The sequence below is a fragment of the Phyllostomus hastatus genome, unplaced genomic scaffold (assembly GCF_019186645.2).
Source record: "Phyllostomus hastatus isolate PE091 unplaced genomic scaffold, TTU_PhHast_1.1 phas_contig_34, whole genome shotgun sequence".
In the NCBI taxonomy this organism is placed as follows: Eukaryota; Metazoa; Chordata; class Mammalia; order Chiroptera; family Phyllostomidae; genus Phyllostomus; species Phyllostomus hastatus.
The window spans coordinates 46,473,352-46,493,819 of record NW_025333857.1 but is presented as its reverse complement, the minus strand read 5'-3'; the positions used below and the strand labels follow the sequence as shown (position 1 = coordinate 46,493,819).

Here is a 20,468-nt window from a genome sequence, read left to right as displayed (position 1 = left end):
CCATTATCCCCCTACTCCCTCTCCTCTGGCCACCATCAGTTTCCTTTTTATTTCAATATCTCTGGTTATACTTTGCTTGATTGTTTATTTTGTTGATTAGGTTCCACTTATAGGTGAGATCATATGGTATTTATTTGTTATGGTGTCTCAACTTAAATATAAATTATATTTATAAATGCAACTTATAGTTAAGTTGTGACACCATAAACGTCTTAGAGGAGAACATAGGCAGGAAAATCTCAGATATTCCACACAGCAATATTTTCACCAATATGTCCCCTAGAGCAAGGGACATAAAGGAGAGAATAAACAAATGGGACTTCATCAAAATAAAAAGATTCTGCACAGCAAAAGAAAACATCAGCAAAATGAAAAGAGAACAAACTTTATGGTAAAATATATTTGCAAGTGATACCTTGGACAAAGGGTTGGTCTCCAAAATATCTAAAGAACTCACATGATTCCACTACAGAAAGATAAAAAATCCAATTAAAAAATGAGCAAAGGACCTGAACAGGCACTTCTCCAAGGAGGACATACAGAGGGCCCAGAGACATATGAAAGGATGCAAGGATGCTCAGCATCACTAGCCACCAGAGAGATGCAAATTAATACCACAATGAGATGCTATATCACACCAGTCAGAATGGTCATCATAAACAAATCAACAATCAACAACTGCTGGCAAGCCTGTGGAGGAAAGAAAACCCTAGTACACTGCTGGTGGGAATGCAGACTGTTGCAGCCACTGTGGAAAACAATATGGAATTTCCTCAGAAAACTAAAAATAGAACTGCCTTTTGACCCAGAAACTCCACTGCTGGGATTATGCCTGAAGAGTCCTGAAACACCAATTCAAAAGAACCTATGCACCCCAGTGTTCATGGCACCACAATTTACAATAGCCAAGTGCCTATCAGTAAATGAGTGGATCAAAAAACTATGGTACATTTACACAATGGAATACTATGCAGCAGAGAGAAAGAAGGAGCTCCTACCCTTCACAACAGCATGGATGGAACTGGAAAGCATTACCTTAAGTGAAATAAGCCAGGTGGTGAAAGACAAATACCACAGGATCTCACCTTTAAGTGGAACCTAATCAACAAAACAAACAAGCAAGCAAAATATAATGAGACATTGAAATTAAGAACAATCTGACAGTTACCAGAGGAGAGGTGGGAGGGGATAATTGGGGGGAAAGAGGGGAAGGGTTTTCAGGACACATGGACAAAACCAAAGGCAGGTGGGAAGCAGGGGAGGGAGGTGGGTATGGCTGGTGTGGGGGATAAATGTAGACAACTGTACTTGAACAACAATAAAGTAATTTTCAAAAAGGGAAAAATTTTATGGCATGTGAATTATATCTCAGTAAGGCTATTTTTTAAAAAAACTAGAAACCAAACACTACAGGAATTTAAGAAAGGAAGATAATGGTAGGGATTGGGGAGCTGGTGGCTAAAAGTGTTGGGAGAAGGCTTCATGGAGAACTTGCATTAAACCTAAAAGATGAATATACGAGGTCTGTCCGGAAAATGTCCAGCCATTGTCAATATAATGAGAACCGTTTGCAGGGCATTGATGTAACTTGGAAGCCAAGGAAAGTGGACTGGAATGGGTATGTGTGAACAATGATGACTTCACTGTACTAGTTAGTGACGCTGTTGAGTGACCATGTGTACTGTGTGGTTGTCACACTCAAAATGACTGAGCCAGTACAGCAATGAATCTGCATCAAATTTTGCGTTACGCTTGAACATTCCTCCAGGAGAACTATTGGGATAATTCAGAAGGTCACAGCTATGGGCAACTGGTGAATGGCAGCTTCATCACAACAACACACCCACTCACGCATCACATCTCATGCAGAGTTTTTTGGTGAAACATCAAATCACCTAGGTGACTCAGCCCCCATACAGCCCAGATTTGGTGCCCTGAAACTTCTGGCTTTTCCCAAAACTAAAATCACCTTTGAAAGAGAAGAGATTTCAGACCATTGATGAGATTCAGGAAAATATGACAGGGCAGCTAATGACGATTGGAACTGCATGAGGTCCCAAGGTACCTACTTTGAAGAGGAGTGAGGCATCATTGTCCTATGTACAATATTTATTGTATCTTGTATCTTCTTTAGTAAATGTCTCTAGTTTTCATATTACATGGCTGGATACCTTCTGGATAGACCTTGTAGATTCATTATACAAGGGGACAGGTATCCAGGCAGGAAGAAGGACTTAATGAAAGGTTTGGCACTGAGATTAGATAAGTTATATGATCATATGCTATGTAAGAAGAGCCCAAAGGAGGCCTTTAATGTTAGGCTAATGACCTTAAATTTTATCTAGTAGCTGACAGGGAATCCCAGAAAGATTTGAGCAGGAAAAAAGTGATAAAACCAGAATTTCAGAAAGATTAATATCTTTCTGAACAGATTTCAGACATAAAGACCACCTAAAAGATTGCTGCAATAGTCAGCACGTCAAGTGATGAGAGCCTGAACTCAGAAATAATGACAAAATAGAGAGGAGAGAGGGTAGTTAAATGAGATGCTGGAACCAGTCAATATTCACTCTATGGACCATAAGTTTTCCAACCAGAACAGGCTGATGTCCTAGAAGAGGGCAGAGGTAACTGCCAAATTACTGGGTTTGCTACTGTTATTTTGTGGACTCACATCAATAGGTCGACATTTTGGATAAACCAGCATTAATTAATTGCTCACTGCTCAAAACAGCACAAGCAACAACTCTGCTGCAGTAGGTAGGCCTAGCACACTTGAAGGGATTTAGGCCAGGAAAACTGGTTTCAAGTACTGAATCCTGCCATGTCTAATGCACTCCTGTGCATAATGCGCACGCACACTTTTGTGCGCATTATACATGGGATTATTATACCATTATTATACCCATGATACGGCAATCATTATGCCCATGTATAATGTGCATCCTTACTTTTCCCTAAAAAATTTGGGCAAAAAGGTACATGTTATACATGGCAAAATGTGGTATTTTTTATTGGTAAAACTTTTGATTTTTGAGATGACTCATAAATATTCACATTCTTAATACTCTTCCTGAACAAAGCATCGAGCTCTCATAGATATTTTTTGACACAAATATTTACCTAGTATTTATCCTGTGCCAGATACTGTCCTGAATGTTTTATAAGTATTACCACATTTAATCCTCGCATCATCCTTATGAGGTAGCACTGTTATTGGCCTCATATTATAGATGAGATACTGCAACATAGAGAAATTAAGAGATGTACCCAGGATAACAGAGAAAGTGGTGGAACTAGGATTCAAACCATGATAGTATGGCTTCAGAATCCATGTTCTTAACCACTTTGCCTGCCATATAATCTTTCTTTTATCTTAATCCTCACCTGAGGATACATTCACTGAATTTAGGGAGAGAGGAAGGGAGAAAGAGGGAGAAAGACAGAAACATCAATGTGAGAGAGGTATCGATCGGTTGACCCCATATGTGTCCTGACTTGAGATTGAACCTGCAACCCCCTGGTACACAGGACGACGCTCCAGCCAACTGAGCCACCCAGCCAGGGCTCCCATGTGATCTTTCTTCATAGCACTTATTATAGATATAATTTGATATTTCTCTGTGCTAGTATTTAATGTGTTGTTATTTAAAGGCTATCCCTCACTAAACTATGATCTCCATAAGAGTAGGGATTCTGTCTAGTTTTTCAGCACAGTCACCAGAAGTCATTTCATGATCAATAAGTATTTGTATAATAAACAAATCAGTCTTTCTTGATGATTACTGCATTCTTCGTTTGCCTTGAACTTACTATTCCCTAAAGTATTCTGCTCTTCAGATATTATTCTGTTCATAAGAACATGCAGGAGAAATTGGTAAGTTAGTTTATTTTCATCAGCCCTCTCTCCTTTACCAGTTATGAGTACAGGAGAGAACTCCCAGGTTTTCCCTTGGTTGGGAGTTCACTGGCTTTCTCTTCTTAGAACTACGACCTGTACCCTCGGAGTGAGTAGATTTCTTCCTGGAGCCAGGGTCTGTGCCCTGAGAACGGGCTCCCTCCAGGAGTGAGACAACTGCACCACGACAGAAAGGAAAGAAGGTACAGTGTGGCCTTAAATCAGTGACCTAATTCCATCATCTGCACCTTCTCCACTCCTGAAAAGACAGCTGAAATACAGAACCACATTCTGGCTTGTTTTTCAAAATGTATGTCACAACATTTTATTTCATGTCATACAGTTTTATTCTGAAAGCTGGCTTGGATGTGATTACCCCAGTTCCCTTTAGTACTTCGATTCACTGAAGGAAAGCATTGAAGTAGTATGAATATAGTCCCCAACACCATGGCCAGATCCATTTGCTCAGGCCACAAAAACACTGCAAAGGATAACCTTAACTGCCTTGCCAGCTTCTCTTCACATTGACCACTTCTTTTTAGCAGGGGGTAGTAGTAAAGGATGGGAGAGAAAAAGGAACACATGCTTTCCCAGTGGACTTCTAAATAAAAGTACAAAAGATGAGAGATTGTAACTACTCCAGTTAGAATTCTCAGATGACAAAACAGTAGGGCTTGTACTAGCAAGTACAAAGTATGAGTAGTTACTTCTGCCAAGTATATCTCCTTTCCTGGTCAGATGTTTGGTGGATTGACAGTCTAGTAGGCTGGCCAGTCTGTTTATCTTTCACACACACACACACACACACACACACACACACACACACCCCCTTCTGGAGGCAATCATAATGACGTAGAGACTTAGACATCTTGTACTGAGTTCACCTACCGCCACTTTGTGTTTCCTGGCTCTGGCTTCTCAACAAAAACATTGCAGAGTCGTACCCACTATGACTTGATCGAATTTCTGTAAAAACAGTAAAATGATTCAGTATCAGAATTTCTCACGCCATTATCAGCTCACTTAAACATGTTCTTAAGAAACTTGGAACTTCATCTCTGAAATTGGAAATAATTGACTCTAAGATCCATATGCTAAATTTTAGAATTAATTTCATATGTCCTCCAAATAAAGCTTTCAAAGCTTGGGAAACGGATTCCAATTCCTGGCAACTAAGTCTAAACTGATGACTACAACCTATCAGAAAAGTTATCTGAAACTTGGAAACAGGTAAAAGAAATTATTGGGTGATCTTTTAATGCAGTTCTGGGCTTACACCTCCTCTTGTAATTGTGTCCTGACTGCTGTTGGCTATCAATGGGATGGATTTACCCAGGTCAGTCCGCTGCAGCCTCCACCCACCAACCTCTGCCCACAGTGGAGGATCAGCTGTGCAGGGGCAGGGTGGCAGTGCTCCAACGTGGCTGTAGCTGTCCACGGGGTGTGTGGGCTCTGGGTTTTCCTGGATGGTGCAGGCCAAGGTCAGCCCAACCTATGTTCTTCCCAGGGCCACCCTGAGCTATAAAGCAATCTGAGATGGCTGCTACTTGTGCTGGGCTTGAAGATTCCCAGGAGAAGCCTTGCTCTGAATGTAGGCTGGCTGCTGCTAGTGCCAGACCTGGGGTCACTTAGCAATTAGTACAGGGGCTGGGGTTTCACTGAGGCTGGCTGTTGCTTATTTGGGAGGATTTAGGAAGTTGTGAAGTATGAGCCAAGACCAAGCCATTTATATGGAAAAGCCACTTTTAACAGCTTGAGTGGGCTGCTAAGTTGGGTGGGGCAGTCTTGGGGGATCTCCAGGGCAGGGCAAATGGTGTTAGCCAGGGTGATAGACTCTAAGATATGGCACCTGCCTGGCAGCTCTGTGGCTTTGTGGGGGGCAGGGTTGAGAAAAGGGACAATGGCCTCTGCCTGTCTTTCTGTCTGGGAGAAAGCTGGCTCCTAGCTCTCACCTTGATGCCAGACACTTCATTTTCTCTTCATATGGCACTGGTACCTTTCAAGCTGCTAACCCAGTGCTGGAGCTCAGAGGGAGTGAGTCTGAGTAAGTCCATGTGTGGGTTCTTTAAGGAACTGCTTGGACTCTAGAAGTTTCTTCCACTGACTCAATCCCACTGGTTTTTTGCAGCCAGAAGTTAGGGGGACTTATTTTCCTGGCACTGGAAGCCTGGTAGGGGGACTAGTGTGAGCTGGGACTCCTTGCTCCTGAGATAGCTCTGCCGAATTTTTATCCGACACATGTAGGTATGAGACTGGACCCCTCTGCATCTCCATGTCTCTTACCCATCTGGATGGATGTGGTTTCTTTAATCCCAGAGTTGTCAAACTTCCATTTGACTCGATTTCTGACAGTTCAGAGTGATGGCTGTTCTACAGTTTAGTCGTAATTTTGATTCCTGGTTGTGCCAGGAGGCAAGCCGTGTTTACCCACGCCTCTATCCTGACCAGACAAGTACACCTACTTTAGTTCATTGATTTCTTTCATGTCTCCTAATTCACTAAGTTTAGATAAACCAAGATTTGAAAGCTTTACAGGAATTTTCATCTAATCATCCCAAATACGATTAGATGAGAGAAAGATCATAATCTTGAGGGAAGTGTAATGTCTAAGTAAAAAGGTGTTACCAGGAAACAAAGGGATGCTCAGTTGTCAGAAAAAAAAAAAACAACCCAATAAATCCCTGAACAACTATGATCACTTTGGAATGAGAATGAGCTTCCAGTTTTACCCTCAGTGAGCCCCAAGTCATTTCAGTGAGGATACTGTTGCGTCAAATAACGTTAGGAGCCAGGGAGGTAATAACAGTTAGGTGTTGAACAGTAGGGAATGAAGTGCTGGGTGTTGTGACAAACTGGCGAGTGCATGCCTTCTATAAAAGTATCCAAATGCAAAAAAGAAAATTAAATACTGTGCAAGCCAAACAAATTTCACTTGTGCTTGTTAGCTACAAGTTTGGTACCCAACCTAAGGTTTCTACTGCTTCTGCCAATAGAATCTGTGGTCTCCTGCCCAATGTTAGTGGTTCTAATATCACCATTCTCTAGGCACCAGTCCTACTCTTAGCTGCCTGCACCCCATAGTAGGCTTGGGGTTCCTACTGCTGCTGACAAAGGATGTCCTGAAGTTCTGGATTCTCTCTAACACCTACAGGGCCATCAAGCAGTTTTGAAAGGGTAGTCTGGCCAAATCCACCCAGTAGCACAGCTTGGAGTGTGAAATGGTTACAAAGCACTTAGTCAGTGGGGGCCTGAGTAATGACTGTTTAGTCAGAACCAGGCACTCATCCAATCTTGTGACACTCTCTTGCAGGCACATCACATTAAATAACAACTGACTGGAGAGTGCATTTAAACTGTCAATCCCAGAAGAGGGATGGAAGAATGTGAGGGAAGGGAGGAAGATATATGGGAGGGAAAGGGGAAGAGACAGAGCAAGAAGGAAAAAAAAAGGTAGCTAGAGAATGGGTTTTTATTTCAAAGTCTGCTACCAACTAATGACAATGTGATTTGGGGCAAGTTATTGACTACTTCATGCCTCAAGTTTCTTCTAAAAAGAGAATGTTTTTAGGAAGTAGGAAATAAACTAGGCAGATACATAATATAAAAGACCCACTAAGAAATAAATTTTTCAGAGAGAGGTTTAGGGATAATTATGTATTACATACTAAGAACAACACTAATTTCCATATGGGACTTAGAAGAAGAGCTGTGAGAGGATTAAATTAAATAAGGTATGAACATGTCTGTCACTTTGCTTGGCATGAAGCAATCAATCAATAAATGGCAATGCTTTAAAATTTTAATATACATGCTTGCTAGATTGGTAAAAAAGATCAAAGCCTATAATAGAGTGTTAGAGAGCAAGTGGAACTACCGGAACACTTACACGCTGTTGGTGGTATTGAAAATTAGATAACCACTTCGGAAAACAATTTGGCCTCATTATCTAGTAAAGTAGATGGAGCATTTAGCCTACTACCCAGCATTTACCCTGTAAGTCCATTTTTAGGTAGATGCCCTAGGGAAACTCTCATCATGTGGTATATACAAGGGTGTGTGCAGCAGCGCTGATCAGAGCAGCAAAACTTGAAGTCAACCAGATGGCTATCAATGGAGAACAGAGAAATAACTTGTGGTTGTGTTCATACAATGAAAATTCCATAACAGTGAAGGTGAGTGAACTACAGTTATACACATCAACACTGTTAAATCTCCAGAATATAAGTTTTAGGAAAACAAACTGCAAAAATATGTACAGTATTATTCCACTTACATAAAGTTAAAGATCATGCGAAACTATTAGGGATAGTACTTTCAAGGAAAGTCTCTAAAGAGAAGCAAGGGAACAAACAATATAAAATTTGGAATAGAGGTGAGGGAGAGGGAGGCGATGGGATGGGAAAAAGTACACTGAGAGCTTCAAGCTACATGTGTGCTCATGTTATTGTTACCCTTTGCAGCTTAAACATGTTATAAACTTTATATCTATTCAATATATAATAACAAAATAACTAAAAAATTAAAGTAAATATAACAACTGTATGGGAAATACTCTTCTTGTCTTCCTCAGAAAAGTAATTTTTAAATCACCCTTATTGGAGAGTAGGTACAATTTGTGTCACTACAATTTTAAAAATGTTTTATTTTGAGATATTATAAATTTTCAGATTTCCAAAAATATTTTCCAGACACCCTTCACCCACCTGTCAACATCTTACATAACCATACAATAATTAACAAACTAAGAAGTTAACCTTGTATAATACTATTAACCGAAGTGTATAAATTATTTATTTTTAACCAATTCTTTCCCTTAATATACTTTTTAAATTTCAGGATTCCACATTGTATTTAATTGTATCTCTCTTCCAACCTGTGATGGTTCCTCATTCTTTCATTGTTCTTCATTATCTCGACACTTTAAAAAAATATTTTATTTACTTATTTTTAGAGAGAAGGAAAGGGAGAGAGAAAGAGAGGGAGAGAACATCTATGTGCAGTTGCCTCTCACATGCCCCCCACCGGGGACCTGGCCTACAACCCAGGTATGCGCCCTGACTGGGTATGGAACCAGCGACCCTTTGATTCACAGGCTGGCACTCAATCCATTGAGTCACACCAGCCAGGGCTATCTGGACACTTTTGAAGGGTACTGGCCAGTTGTTTCATAGAATGTGCCTCAGCTTGAGTTTGTCTGATGTCCCCTTCTCAGTGCATCTTTATCAGGGGGTATACACTGTTGTTTGTATTACTGCTGATGTGAACCTAGATTGCTTGGCCAAGATGATGTCTTCCAGAACTCTCCCCTGTAAATTTACTATTTTTCCCTTTGTAATTACTAAATATTTGGAGGAACAGTCATCACATTTTAAAAAGAAGGTTGAAAAACAGCAGAGACATAAAAGAGGTAAAGAGAAGTCAGGAGTATCACCAGCCTCTATACAACATGGTTATAGAGCCTGAGTTCTTTCATTTAGACATGAGAGTTTAAAAGTAGAAATAACAGGTCCCATCTCAATCTCCAAACTGCCTCAACCTTGGACTGAATCATAAAATAAAAATGAAACAAAACTTGGGGGTGGGGATAGAATACTGATCTACTAGTTTTTTACCCTCTAATCTTCCAACTGGCAACACATTGCCAACCAACTCCAAGTTCCCCCAAGCCACAGCTGTGATTCTGTGTCCCCCCTACCCTTACTTATACACAAAAATCTGGTAAGTTTACTAAGCATGAAGTTTGGAGGAAGTCTTTAAGTTTATATTTATTTCAGTCTGAAAACAACATCTTGAACAAACAACATGCAGTCTAGCAATGGCATATTTGGGACACTGGCATAGCCAGTGACTTTTCGTACCAGAGTATCGGCTCTCAGTGAAGAAATCGGTCTTCCAGGGAATGGAGCTCTTCACCAACAAAGGGACAAACTCCTGGTTGACTTGAATGCTTTTGAGAATCTCGAACAGAGGCAGATGTACACATTATCCCCTGACTGAAATGAGCTACATTTTCCTAAAACTGTTACGTAAAATCATGAAAGCTCCCAATCTACTTCCGTAAGATTTCTTAGAGTTATCTGTTAAAGCCAATGCACAAATCCCCAAAGTTACTCCAGAAATCAAGGTCCCCCATTCCAATTCCCACCACATAAATCTCAGCAAATGTGTCAAAAGTTTTTTTTAATGCAACAGAAGCACATATACAAGAAAGCAAGCCTTACCCCAAAATGCTTTTAAAGTCACAGCCCGAGACCCACCAGTGTTCCACACTATACTTCTCTTCTCAGTTACAGTCCCTGCCTTATCCCCTCCTCACTTCAACCACAGCCTCTTCCTGTGAGGAACATACTCCAGGGTAACAAAGATCTTCTAAACTAAAGGAAGAGTGGGAAGATACTAAAACATCTGCTAGTCTATGATACCGCTTAGATGACTTGATCTTCTTCAGTTTCCTACTTCGGATTCACAGCTTTTGGGAACTTTTGTTGTGAATGTTTTCTTGTGTCCTCTACATAGGAAAAATGAAGTGAGTCTCAAAACCCTTATTCACATCCTGCTTTTTCCAAAGGTGATTCGTGGACACCTAATAACCTTTTGATTAACTTAGATTTGGTTCCAGGTGATTTAAAGCAAAGAGCTGAAGAAGAATATAAAATAAACTTCAAACACAAAATGGAGTAGAAATGAACCTACAAAACTGCATTTTCTTGGCTACTGCTTCTGTTTTCAAACCCATGGCATTCCTCAGGAGGTATCTGCTTACTCTATAAGGCAGGCTTTGTAAAGCAATTATGTGCCACAAAAATGCTTCTGTTTTGGGTCTAACAAATATTGGAGTCCACAGAATCTCCTGGAGATTGTGATTTTGCAGTCTCACAAAGCAAACTCCTTATTCGGTAGTATAATCCTGATGCTTTGGGGATAGTTTATTTTCCCTTTCTTTTAGTCTATAAAAATGAGTTAATGTTTACTAAGCTAGTCTTAACTGTTTTCACACATAGGTAGTTAAAAACTGTCCGAGGAATGGAACTTTAGACACTAAGTGTTTTGCTCCCTTTTAAAAACTTTTTTGTTTTAAAACCGGGGGCACGGTTAGGATATAGAAAGAGCACTGGCTGATGGGGAGTTTGGAAACCTCTGTTCTATTCTCAGATGGATTCTTAATTATTTGTGCCTACAGCAAATGACTCCTCACTTTTCTAGCTTTCCTCACCTATATGTAATAAAGGGCAGTGCCTGTCACTTCCCTGTCTCACTCTAAAAACTATAATACAAAGCAGGGGTTTTCAAATGATGTTAGGTAGAGCAGGGAGGGTGCTCAGGGGCTGAAATAGGATGAGGGGCAGAAGGGAGGAAGGAGGACAAAGAGGAAGGCATTTCCTTTCCGTCAACTTGAATAACTCAGCTTTTATCTGGGATTTTTCTATATTTTAAATTGAAAAAGCATTTTCTCCTACCAAAAACAGAGTTGGAAAAGGATCTAGATGCTTCTGGGGTAAAGTGCTTATTTGAGTAAGTGAAAACGTACATTTGTGGATGGAACGTCAATCTCCAGAGAGGCCAAATGCAGTGCAAAGTCCTTTAATAGTCTCTGTCAGCGTACCTACCCCTGGCACTTACGCAGCCTTGGCACAAATTCCCAACAACAGCTGGAAGTACTGGGACGGTCTGAAGACATTTCACCTCCTTACCTCAGTCCCTGCTATTCTCATGGCCACCCCACAGTTCATTAAGATACCGAGTCTTCTCTTCTCTTGTTTTCATGACATCTTTTTCTTGTTTTTCTCCCACTATAGTTAAAGCAGAGCTGGGCTAACCTAAATTTAAACCCCAGAGCCAACACTTATCACAAGTGTGACTTTGAGCTAATGAGACAATCACTCTGAACTTCAGATTCCTTATCTCTTATGTGAAGATAATCGCGTCACCTTGATTGCAAGAATAGTATAAAGTATACAGTGCCCTTGCACATAATAGGTGCTCTTTCCTCTGAAGCACTATTCTTTTTGTTTTTTCCTTTGCTTTCACATTTAATCAAAGGAAAAGAAAGAAAACCAGTCAGAGAGAAAGCCCAGGAATTGGATGGCTGAGGGAGGGAAGGGCAAATGGGCTCAGACTGAGTGTGGACAGTGGAGGACAGGGGCCTCATTATCCCGAGGTCCCTCAAATATAAGTGTCCATGGTGGGAGGAGGAAGGACAGAGTCAGAGCTAACTTGGTGGGCACACATGCCTGTTCCCTAGAGTGGGGCTTATGCAGGGGAGACAGCACACTGTTCAGAGAAGGATGGAGACAGGAGGGGGCCAGCCCTGTCCCCTGGGCATCACTAGAGGTGAAGGTGCCAAAACAGCATCGACACTGGAGATTTACCCTAAAGGGCTACATGCCAACTTCCCAGCAAGGTGTCCAGCTCCTCTGACCACCATCTTTTGGTCAGAGGGCTTTAGGGGTTACCCAAGGGGAAATGAATGGCTGCAATAGCAGATCCTTTGCTACTTTCACTCCAAAGTCCCCCAAATGTGGTGAGAACTGGCAAAGTCCATCATGGCCTCAGACCGGCAGAACACCCCATTTTCCTCCTGCTCCCAGTGCCCTTGGGCTGAGGGTGAGGGTGATGTAAGAGCTGAACTAAAGATAAAAAAAGGCTGACCAAAGGGAAAGGAGAAAGATAAAGATGCCTGCCTAGTGGATGCGGAGCTGGGAGAATGAGATGGGAACAATCCTGACTTTGACATCTCATTTGCATATCCTATGCAAATGCAACGAGATCCCCAATATAATAAATATATTTCTGACTTTGTAGTATTCTATTTCTTCTCCTTCCCCTTCCCTAGGAAATGGGCACACAGTGGTTCACGGCGAGCGTGGGCTGACTCTGCAGTGAACATGGATTTCACATTCAGAAGAATTGGGAAGCACAGGGGCTGGGGTGGTCCCTTGCAAGGAGCTTGCCCCAGGAAGGATCACAAGAAGGATGAGAGATGAGATCCTTGGGGAAGTTGAGGACAACTTTCTCTTCTCAAAAGGGATTCTCCTGTTTTACACAATTGCCCTCCCCAAGGACTGGAGAGTGCCATTTAAGGACAGGAGACAATGGGAGAGCTGGGAGAAGGCATGTGGGAGGGCCAAGGCTCTAGAATCTGGGATAAGGGTCTCGTAAGACATGGGGACTGGTGGGGAACCCTGAAAAGGGGGCCCCAAAGAGCCCAAACATTATTCTTATCCCTGTTCTCTGGTCTGCTTTCCCTGGGTTATGATATCATATCCTCTCATTCGAAGTCTAGCCCTAGCTCCTAAAACTACCTAGTCCCAAACTCATACTGTTGGACATTTCGTCTTAGGTACTCACTAGCATCTCAAGATAAACATGTTCCAAAATGACATTTCTCACATTCTCTGATTTTAAACATATCTGCTCTTCTGCCATACTATTCTGTAACTGTTGTTTATAAAATCTAAGATACACCTTCAGTTCCTCTGATAAGCTGACAGGTCCTATATACTCCATCTGAGTGCCTCATAAAGTCATTACCTTCCTTCTAATCCCACTAATATCATCTCATATTCTTTACACTTTCCTCCCGGATTCCAAATTTTATAAATTATCCACTACTGCCCTTGAGCAGAATACTGGCCCTGTGTTCTTACCTCCAACTCAAAACCCTACAGTGGCTCCCCATGGGGTACTGAATGAAGTCCAGATGTTATCAGCCACATATTCGAGATGCTCTAATGTGAAGTTGAACTATTCTTTCATCTTTCTCTTCCACTATTATGGTTATTCAAATTGGCCTACATAAGGGAGTACGGTCAGTAATATTGTAATAACCATGTACTGTGCCAGGTGGGTTCTGACCCCTTTGTCAAGTATGATTGTCTGACCACTATGCTGCACACCTGAAACTAATATAAAATAATATTGAATGTAAACTACAATTGAAAAAGACCCCAGCCTATGTACGGTTCCTATATATGGCCCATGCTTTCCTGTATCTTTGCCACTGCTCACACTGTTTCTTCCAAGGTAATGCCTTGCTCTCCATCAGCCAAAATCTTTCAAAGGCTATGTTACAAAGGCCAGCTCAAAACCCACTCACCTCTCAATGAAGTTTTTCTGCTCCCCTGATCCAGAAATAACCTTTCCCCATCCCAACTCCCATACAGCTTGGTTGGTATTATTCCCCTAAAATGGATAATTTTTCTTCCTTGTGTTATGACTATTTTTTGAATTTTATTTCCTCTAAAAGACTGCTAAGTATGACCGTGTCTAATTAATTTTTGTCTCCTCTAAAGCCCTAGCACAGGGCCTGGCTTCGAAGTAGGATATTGGTAAACAAAACAAAACAAAAAACTTAAAAAAGGAGGGAAGGCCAGCAGTAGATAAGTTTATTAAGAGTATCAGCCCAAGGAAAACCTTTCTAAAAAATACATGTTACAAGATGTCTCCTGCTGATAACTCCATCAAGGCAATCACTATAAAGATTACAAACATTTTATCTGGGGATGTTTAAAATCAACTCTGGGATCTGAGCATCTCTCAGTTAAAATCAATCCAAAGACATGTTCCCTTTAGCTGCCCTACTTCATTAGATACAAATGCGGCAGCGCTGCAGTAGAGAGCATCTGACTGCCATCATCCAAAACCCTAAACTGTGAGGGGTTTTCTGGGCCCCACATGCCACGGGTCTGCTGGTGGTCTTGCTCCATGACTCTACAGTCATAGCAGAGGGCAGCACATTCCTCATGTTATCAGGTAGACGAGCTGTGGGAGGTTAAGTCACTCCTGCATGAGGCTCCCTGTCCCCGTATGTCCCCAGGAAACTCTAGGTTTAAGACGAAACTAGGAACATCCCCAGATCACAGCGCCAACTGCAGTTGTAAAGTGGTTGGTTTTCTCACATCATACGGAGTTTTACTGGGTCTAAAGGAGAGTCACCGAGGGACGAGGCTAAACTAAATTAAACTAAGCCCAAGTACTAGAAGGCAATGCCCTGAACATTATTACAATAGATTTCCCACGGTAAACTTCTAAATTAACTGTCTTGTTAATAAATTACTCTTTCCAGAAAGACAAAAGTGAATCAATACCTTGGGACCAGGACACTCCTAGGACAAGCTGTAAGCTGGACTTCTAAATGTGTAAACCTTGGGTTTCTCGAGGTTGGACATGATAATTTCTTCTGCAGCCCCTTCCAGTCTTAGAATATTCTATGACTCTAGAAATTATTAGAAATAACAAGATTTCAGTAAAGTACCTAGTTACAATATAAATTTACAACTAAATAGCCTTTCTAGATACTTATAATAATAAAAAAATGAGGAAAGTAACATTTATTTTTTAAATTAAAAAGAAGATTTTATTTATTTTTTAGAGAGAGGGGAAGGGAAGGAGAGAAACATCAATGTGTGAATCATCAATCAGTTGCCTCTCACAGGTCTTCAACTGGGGACCTGGCCAGCAACCCAGGCATGAGCCCTGAGCAGGAATTGAACTGGTGACCATTTCGTTTGCAGGCCATCACTCAACCCCCTGAGCCATACCAGCCAGGGCAAAAAAATGGGGGGAAGTACCATTTAAACAGCAACAAAATTCAAAATAATTAGTAATAGAACAAAAGGGCCTTTTTCAAGCCCTCTTTGCTAGAGCTAGCTGGACCTCATAAAGTAGGGGTCCCCAACCTCTGGGGTGCAGACCACTACAGGTCTGGGCCTGTTAGGAACCAGGCCGCACAGCAGGATGTGAGCTTGAATGTCAAGCGCTTAAATCATCCCAAAACCATCCCCCCACCCCTACTGTGGAAAAACTGTCTTCCACAAAACTGGTCCCTGGTGCCAAAAAGGCTGGGGACTGCTGCCATGATGGATGACTTTTGTTTCATGGTTTCATGAGCCTCTACCCTGAGGGTTAGAAAAATACTGGAGGCGCCCTGAAGGCGCAGAGCTTCTGGGGACTTACGAAACAGGACAGGCCAGACCGTCGTGACTCTGTGCCCAAAGATAACATCGAAACAAGCTGCAGCCTACACAAGACCAACTGAAACATCCTGCTCTACAGCCACCCCAATCACCTCATCAAAGCTCAAAGCCCCTACATCTCGCTGCTGGTGTGTGTCTTCAAACTAAGCCCCTCTCCCCTCCTAGAGAGTGAATAAAAAACTTTACTCTCTGCACTTTCTTCTCTTTGTGAATCTCTCCACTGCCTGTGCCCCCAATCACCCTAACAACTAGAAATAAGCCTAAAAATAAGTGTATAGATATATATGAGAAGTCACAAAATTTTACTGAGGACCACAGAAGGTCTGAGTAGAGAAATATGTTCCTGGGTGGTTACTGGTATCTGATTCTGCCCTGTGCCCTTAACAGCTCCCTCTCCATGCAGTGTGCTCTTAGAATGTGCCGTTGTCTGAGGGTATCTTTATAGGGTTTGTGTTCAAAACCTGCTCCACTGCATCCACTAGGATGGCTACTATTTAAAAAACAACAACAACAACACCAACACCAGAAAATAAGTGTTGGCAAAGATGGATAAATTACAACTCTGGTGCACTGTTGGTAAAGTGTAAAATGGTACCATTTTTATGAAAAACAGTGTAGCAGTTCCTCTAAAAACTACAAATAGAATTACCATATAATTCAGCAATTCCATTTCTGGGTGCACAGCCAAAAGAATTGAAAACAGAGGCTTGAATAGATATTTGTCCACTCATGTTCATGGCAGCATTATTCACAAAAAGCTAAGAATCAGAAGCAACTCGAAGGTCCATTGATACATGAATGGATACAAAATATAGTATATACAATGGAATGTAATTCACAATTTAGAAGGAAGGAATTTATGACACCTGCTACAACACAGACAAACCTAAGAACATTATGTAAAATAAATAAGCCAGTCACAAAAAGATAAATACTGAATTATTCCACTTATATGAGGCACTTAGAGTAGTCACATTCATAGAGACAGTAAGAAGAACGCTGGTTGCCAGGGCTGGGGCTGGGGGGAGTGGCGAGTTGATGGGTACAGAGTTTCCATTTTGCAAAATGAAAAGAATTCTGGAGGTGGGAGGGGGCGATGGTGGTACAACAATTTGAATGCACTTAATGCCACTGAACTGTACATTTGGAAATGGTTAAGATGATAATGTTATGTGTATTTTACCTCAAATCTTTTTAAATTAAAAAAAGTGTTCTATCAATAATTTTGTCTGTTTCCTGTTGCTGGTCTTTTGATTCAGTGAGGCCCATTTCGGTCCTCTGCCTACCCTCCTGCTTTTAAGTCAACCTTTCTGACAGACCTTTGTCTCTGTCTGGAAATGCATGAACCCCTCAACATCCACCTTTGCCCAGACTGCAGTTCTCCTTTTCCTGGAACTCTCTTGTCAGCCCGCTTTTAAAAAAATCCAACCCTGCTCCTAACACCCCCAGAATTTGGTGCATTGCTCACTTCTGAAGAAAGATCAGAGCAATAAAACACACAATTCTAGAATACAGACTACCTGTATGTGCCCCAAGTATAACTTTGAACTTAAATGTTGTTCGGTGTATATAAAAAGCTTGAGAAACAATGTTTATGAACAATTTCTGGAAGGATATACACCTTATCCACTTCTTGTGATCAGTTTGCTTGCTTATTTTTGTTTTCTAAACCAAGGCTTGCTCATTAGCTGAGCTCTGGGAACTATGTAAACCTTTAGAAAATGTCTACAAAGACCTGTGCATTTTGCCCTGGCTGGGTGGCTCAGTTAGTTGGAGCATCACCACACACACCAAGAGGCTGCGGGTTCCATCCCTGGTTGGGGGCGTGTTCGGGAAGCAACCAGTCAATGTTTCTCACATTGATGTTTCTCTCCCTCTCCCTCGTCCTGTCTCTCTCTGCCTCTTCCTCTCTCTCTGAGGATCAATGAACATATCCTTGAGTGAGGACAAAAAAACAAAAACCCTGTACATTTCTTTTTTCAGGGAAGAGGTCCTAAGCATTTAGAAGATTCTCAATATGCTCTGTTTCTTTTTTTTAAGGTAATATCTCTCTATATACTCTAAAATTTGTTCTTCCTTAGATTGCGACAGCTCATCAAAGCTTTGCCTCAGCGGCACTGACCTGCTCCAAGCTCAGAACAGCTTTCACGAAACAATGCTTTGGCACTGTGCCAACAGCCTGCATTGAAGAACATTAAAGGAAACAGCTTCAGCCCTAAAAAATGTGCTGATTCCGTCAGGAGACAAGAACAGATTTTGAACAAGGCTAAAAAGAATAAAATTCCCTTTAGAAGCATTAGAGACAAATTGAACACGAGTACTAAAAGCCTTACCTTGATAAACTCAAGCATGGGATTTGGATAACCAGCAATGCAGACATAAGTGGCATTATCTGTATAAATGTATATAGCATCTTACATATACATTGAGTATAATAAGTTTTTAAAAAGGTTCCAACTACATAAGGTATGATGTGAAATTAAAAAAAAATATCTCTTTTCTCAGTCTCAGGATAATTATTTTATGTAACCCTCACACTCCTCTATTCAGCTAATATCCACCCATTCTTCAAAGCTCAGCATTTAAAATTTTAACAAATGTAGGTCATGTAACTGATTTTGTTTCACTAAACCAAACACAACCTCCTCTCCTCTTCAAACACATAGATACACAGTCTTGGTAAGTCCCATAGCTTTCTTATTATTTTTCAAATTACTTAAAAGGATGTCCACAAAGAGCTAAGACAGGTTTTTCCTCTGTTGGGGAGAACACTCCATAAAGCAGTCAACAGTCATTTGGTTGCAATTACGTGGAAAGTTGAGTTCTAGGCCTTCGTAGAAAGTCCAAGCTTTTGTCAAAATAACTGCAGCAGAAACTAACTGATATTAATGAGACAAATTATGATACTAAGGATGCAAACGTGTATGGTTGGGACTGGAAAAATGAGTTAGATCTCTACAGAAAGGGCGGCATATTCAGCAAAACTCTACCGATTGTCTTAAGCTCACATGGAAAAAGGAGGGGAGGATGTCGAGAATGTTCAAATCATAATTCATCTTCCTGTAATATCAATAATCCTAATTAAATCAATTAGCCAGTGGAAGTCTCTCTTGGACTATTCCTACTTCCCCTCGACATTTCACAGATGAGAAATAATCTCACTTTTAGCTTTTGCTAAAAACACTCCCACCATTGTTATCATAGCAGACCATTGGCTTTCTGTTTTAAAGAACTTCAAAATTAAATCACCTGTCTGCCTCAAGACTTCGGGTAGAACATTCCTCTCACTGTCCTCTAGAACATTCCTCTCACTGTCCTCTAAAAATAACACTCAACCATTACTCTCAAATGTGAATTAATACCATCTGTGGTAATAAGCACTTTTGATAATAATCTCAAGTTTAACTTTATAACTTTTTTTTCTTCACACCTTTAGAGCAAAAAGTTAAGCCACATTCAGAGAGAAGTCAAGTCTGTGTCTTGCACCAAGAAGCCTCTTGGACATCCAAAATCGTAAGGAGTTTCTTGGTGGGCTTCAGTTTAATCTTTTGAGGAAAGCTGAGAACACAAGGGGTCAATTTCTTGGCTTTGTGAGTAGAACATGGTACAGTGTAGTACTAAGCGAATACCATTACTGATTGCTGAACTATGGGTATCTCAGCAGATATAAGCTGAGCACTTACCTGAAATATAAAGTTTTATGTATTTCATTTCAGAGAAACACCACCTAAGAATAAAACAAAAACTCCTTGTCAGTCCAGGTCCTGATGACATAATAATACCCACTATTTATCAAAAGCTACTGTGCGCTGGACGCTTCACTATGTGCTTTACATAGATCATCTTGTTTCATTTCCACTAAAACCTGGGCTTAGAGAGTATTATTATTATTATTATTACTACAAATGAAAAACCTGGGACTTGAGAAGATTAAGTGGTCTGCCCAGGGTCCTACAAGCTGGAAGTAGCAGAGCTACAGTGATAGAGTTGAATCGCTGCTGGCCTGACTACTCTTGACGACTGTGTTATCACTTTTACAGACTTGGCCCCAGATGAAGAGATGAGTGTGAAGTGGGTTTCTAGAGCAGTAACTGAGAACTGTGGTCAAATGCCATGGTTCAGAAGGCATATGATTTTAAGCCTTAAATGCCCAGATGCTCCTCTTGGGCAGATCTGGCACTGAGCTCAAGGGGAAATCCATTAATCTGCTGTCCCAACATATCAGAATCCCCTATTTATAATACCTTAGACCCACAACCTCTTGGAACAATCTTTCCCAAAAGTGTGGTCCACAGACTGACTGTTTCAAAGACACATGGAAAGTCCTTGCAAAAAAACACAGACACCTGGCTTCCTTGGATGTAGAAGATCGGACTCTCGGGAGCGGTGCGGGGGGGGGGGGGGGGGTGTCAACAAGAATTTTAGACTACTCACCACCTTGAGGCAAAACAGCTGGGGTAATCAGAAGGAACTGAATGGAAAGCTAACTCCCAGGGTCAGACAGGTGTTAAGAAAAACACAGAACAGATCTTGTGAGAGGCATAGAGTTATAACATTGTTTTGGACCTGTAAAATATTTTAAAAATTATTCCAAT

The 20,468-nt window shown here is 41.1% G+C and overlaps 1 protein-coding gene across 1 annotated transcript in view; it reads right to left on the bottom strand.

Moving 5' to 3' along the window:
- The window catches only part of LOC123819593 (phospholipid-transporting ATPase FetA-like), a 103,020-nt gene that overhangs the window by 72,857 nt on the left and 9,695 nt on the right, over nt 1-20,468 (bottom strand). Inside the window, exons 2-4 of the mRNA XM_045840001.1 lie at nt 19,557-19,600; nt 14,986-15,113; nt 4,787-4,864 (exon numbers count right to left, since the gene is read on the bottom strand). Of these exons, the coding sequence (XP_045695957.1) occupies nt 4,787-4,829 (43 nt within the window). The 5' untranslated portion in view covers nt 4,830-4,864; nt 14,986-15,113; nt 19,557-19,600. The remainder of the gene's footprint in view (nt 1-4,786; nt 4,865-14,985; nt 15,114-19,556; nt 19,601-20,468) is intronic.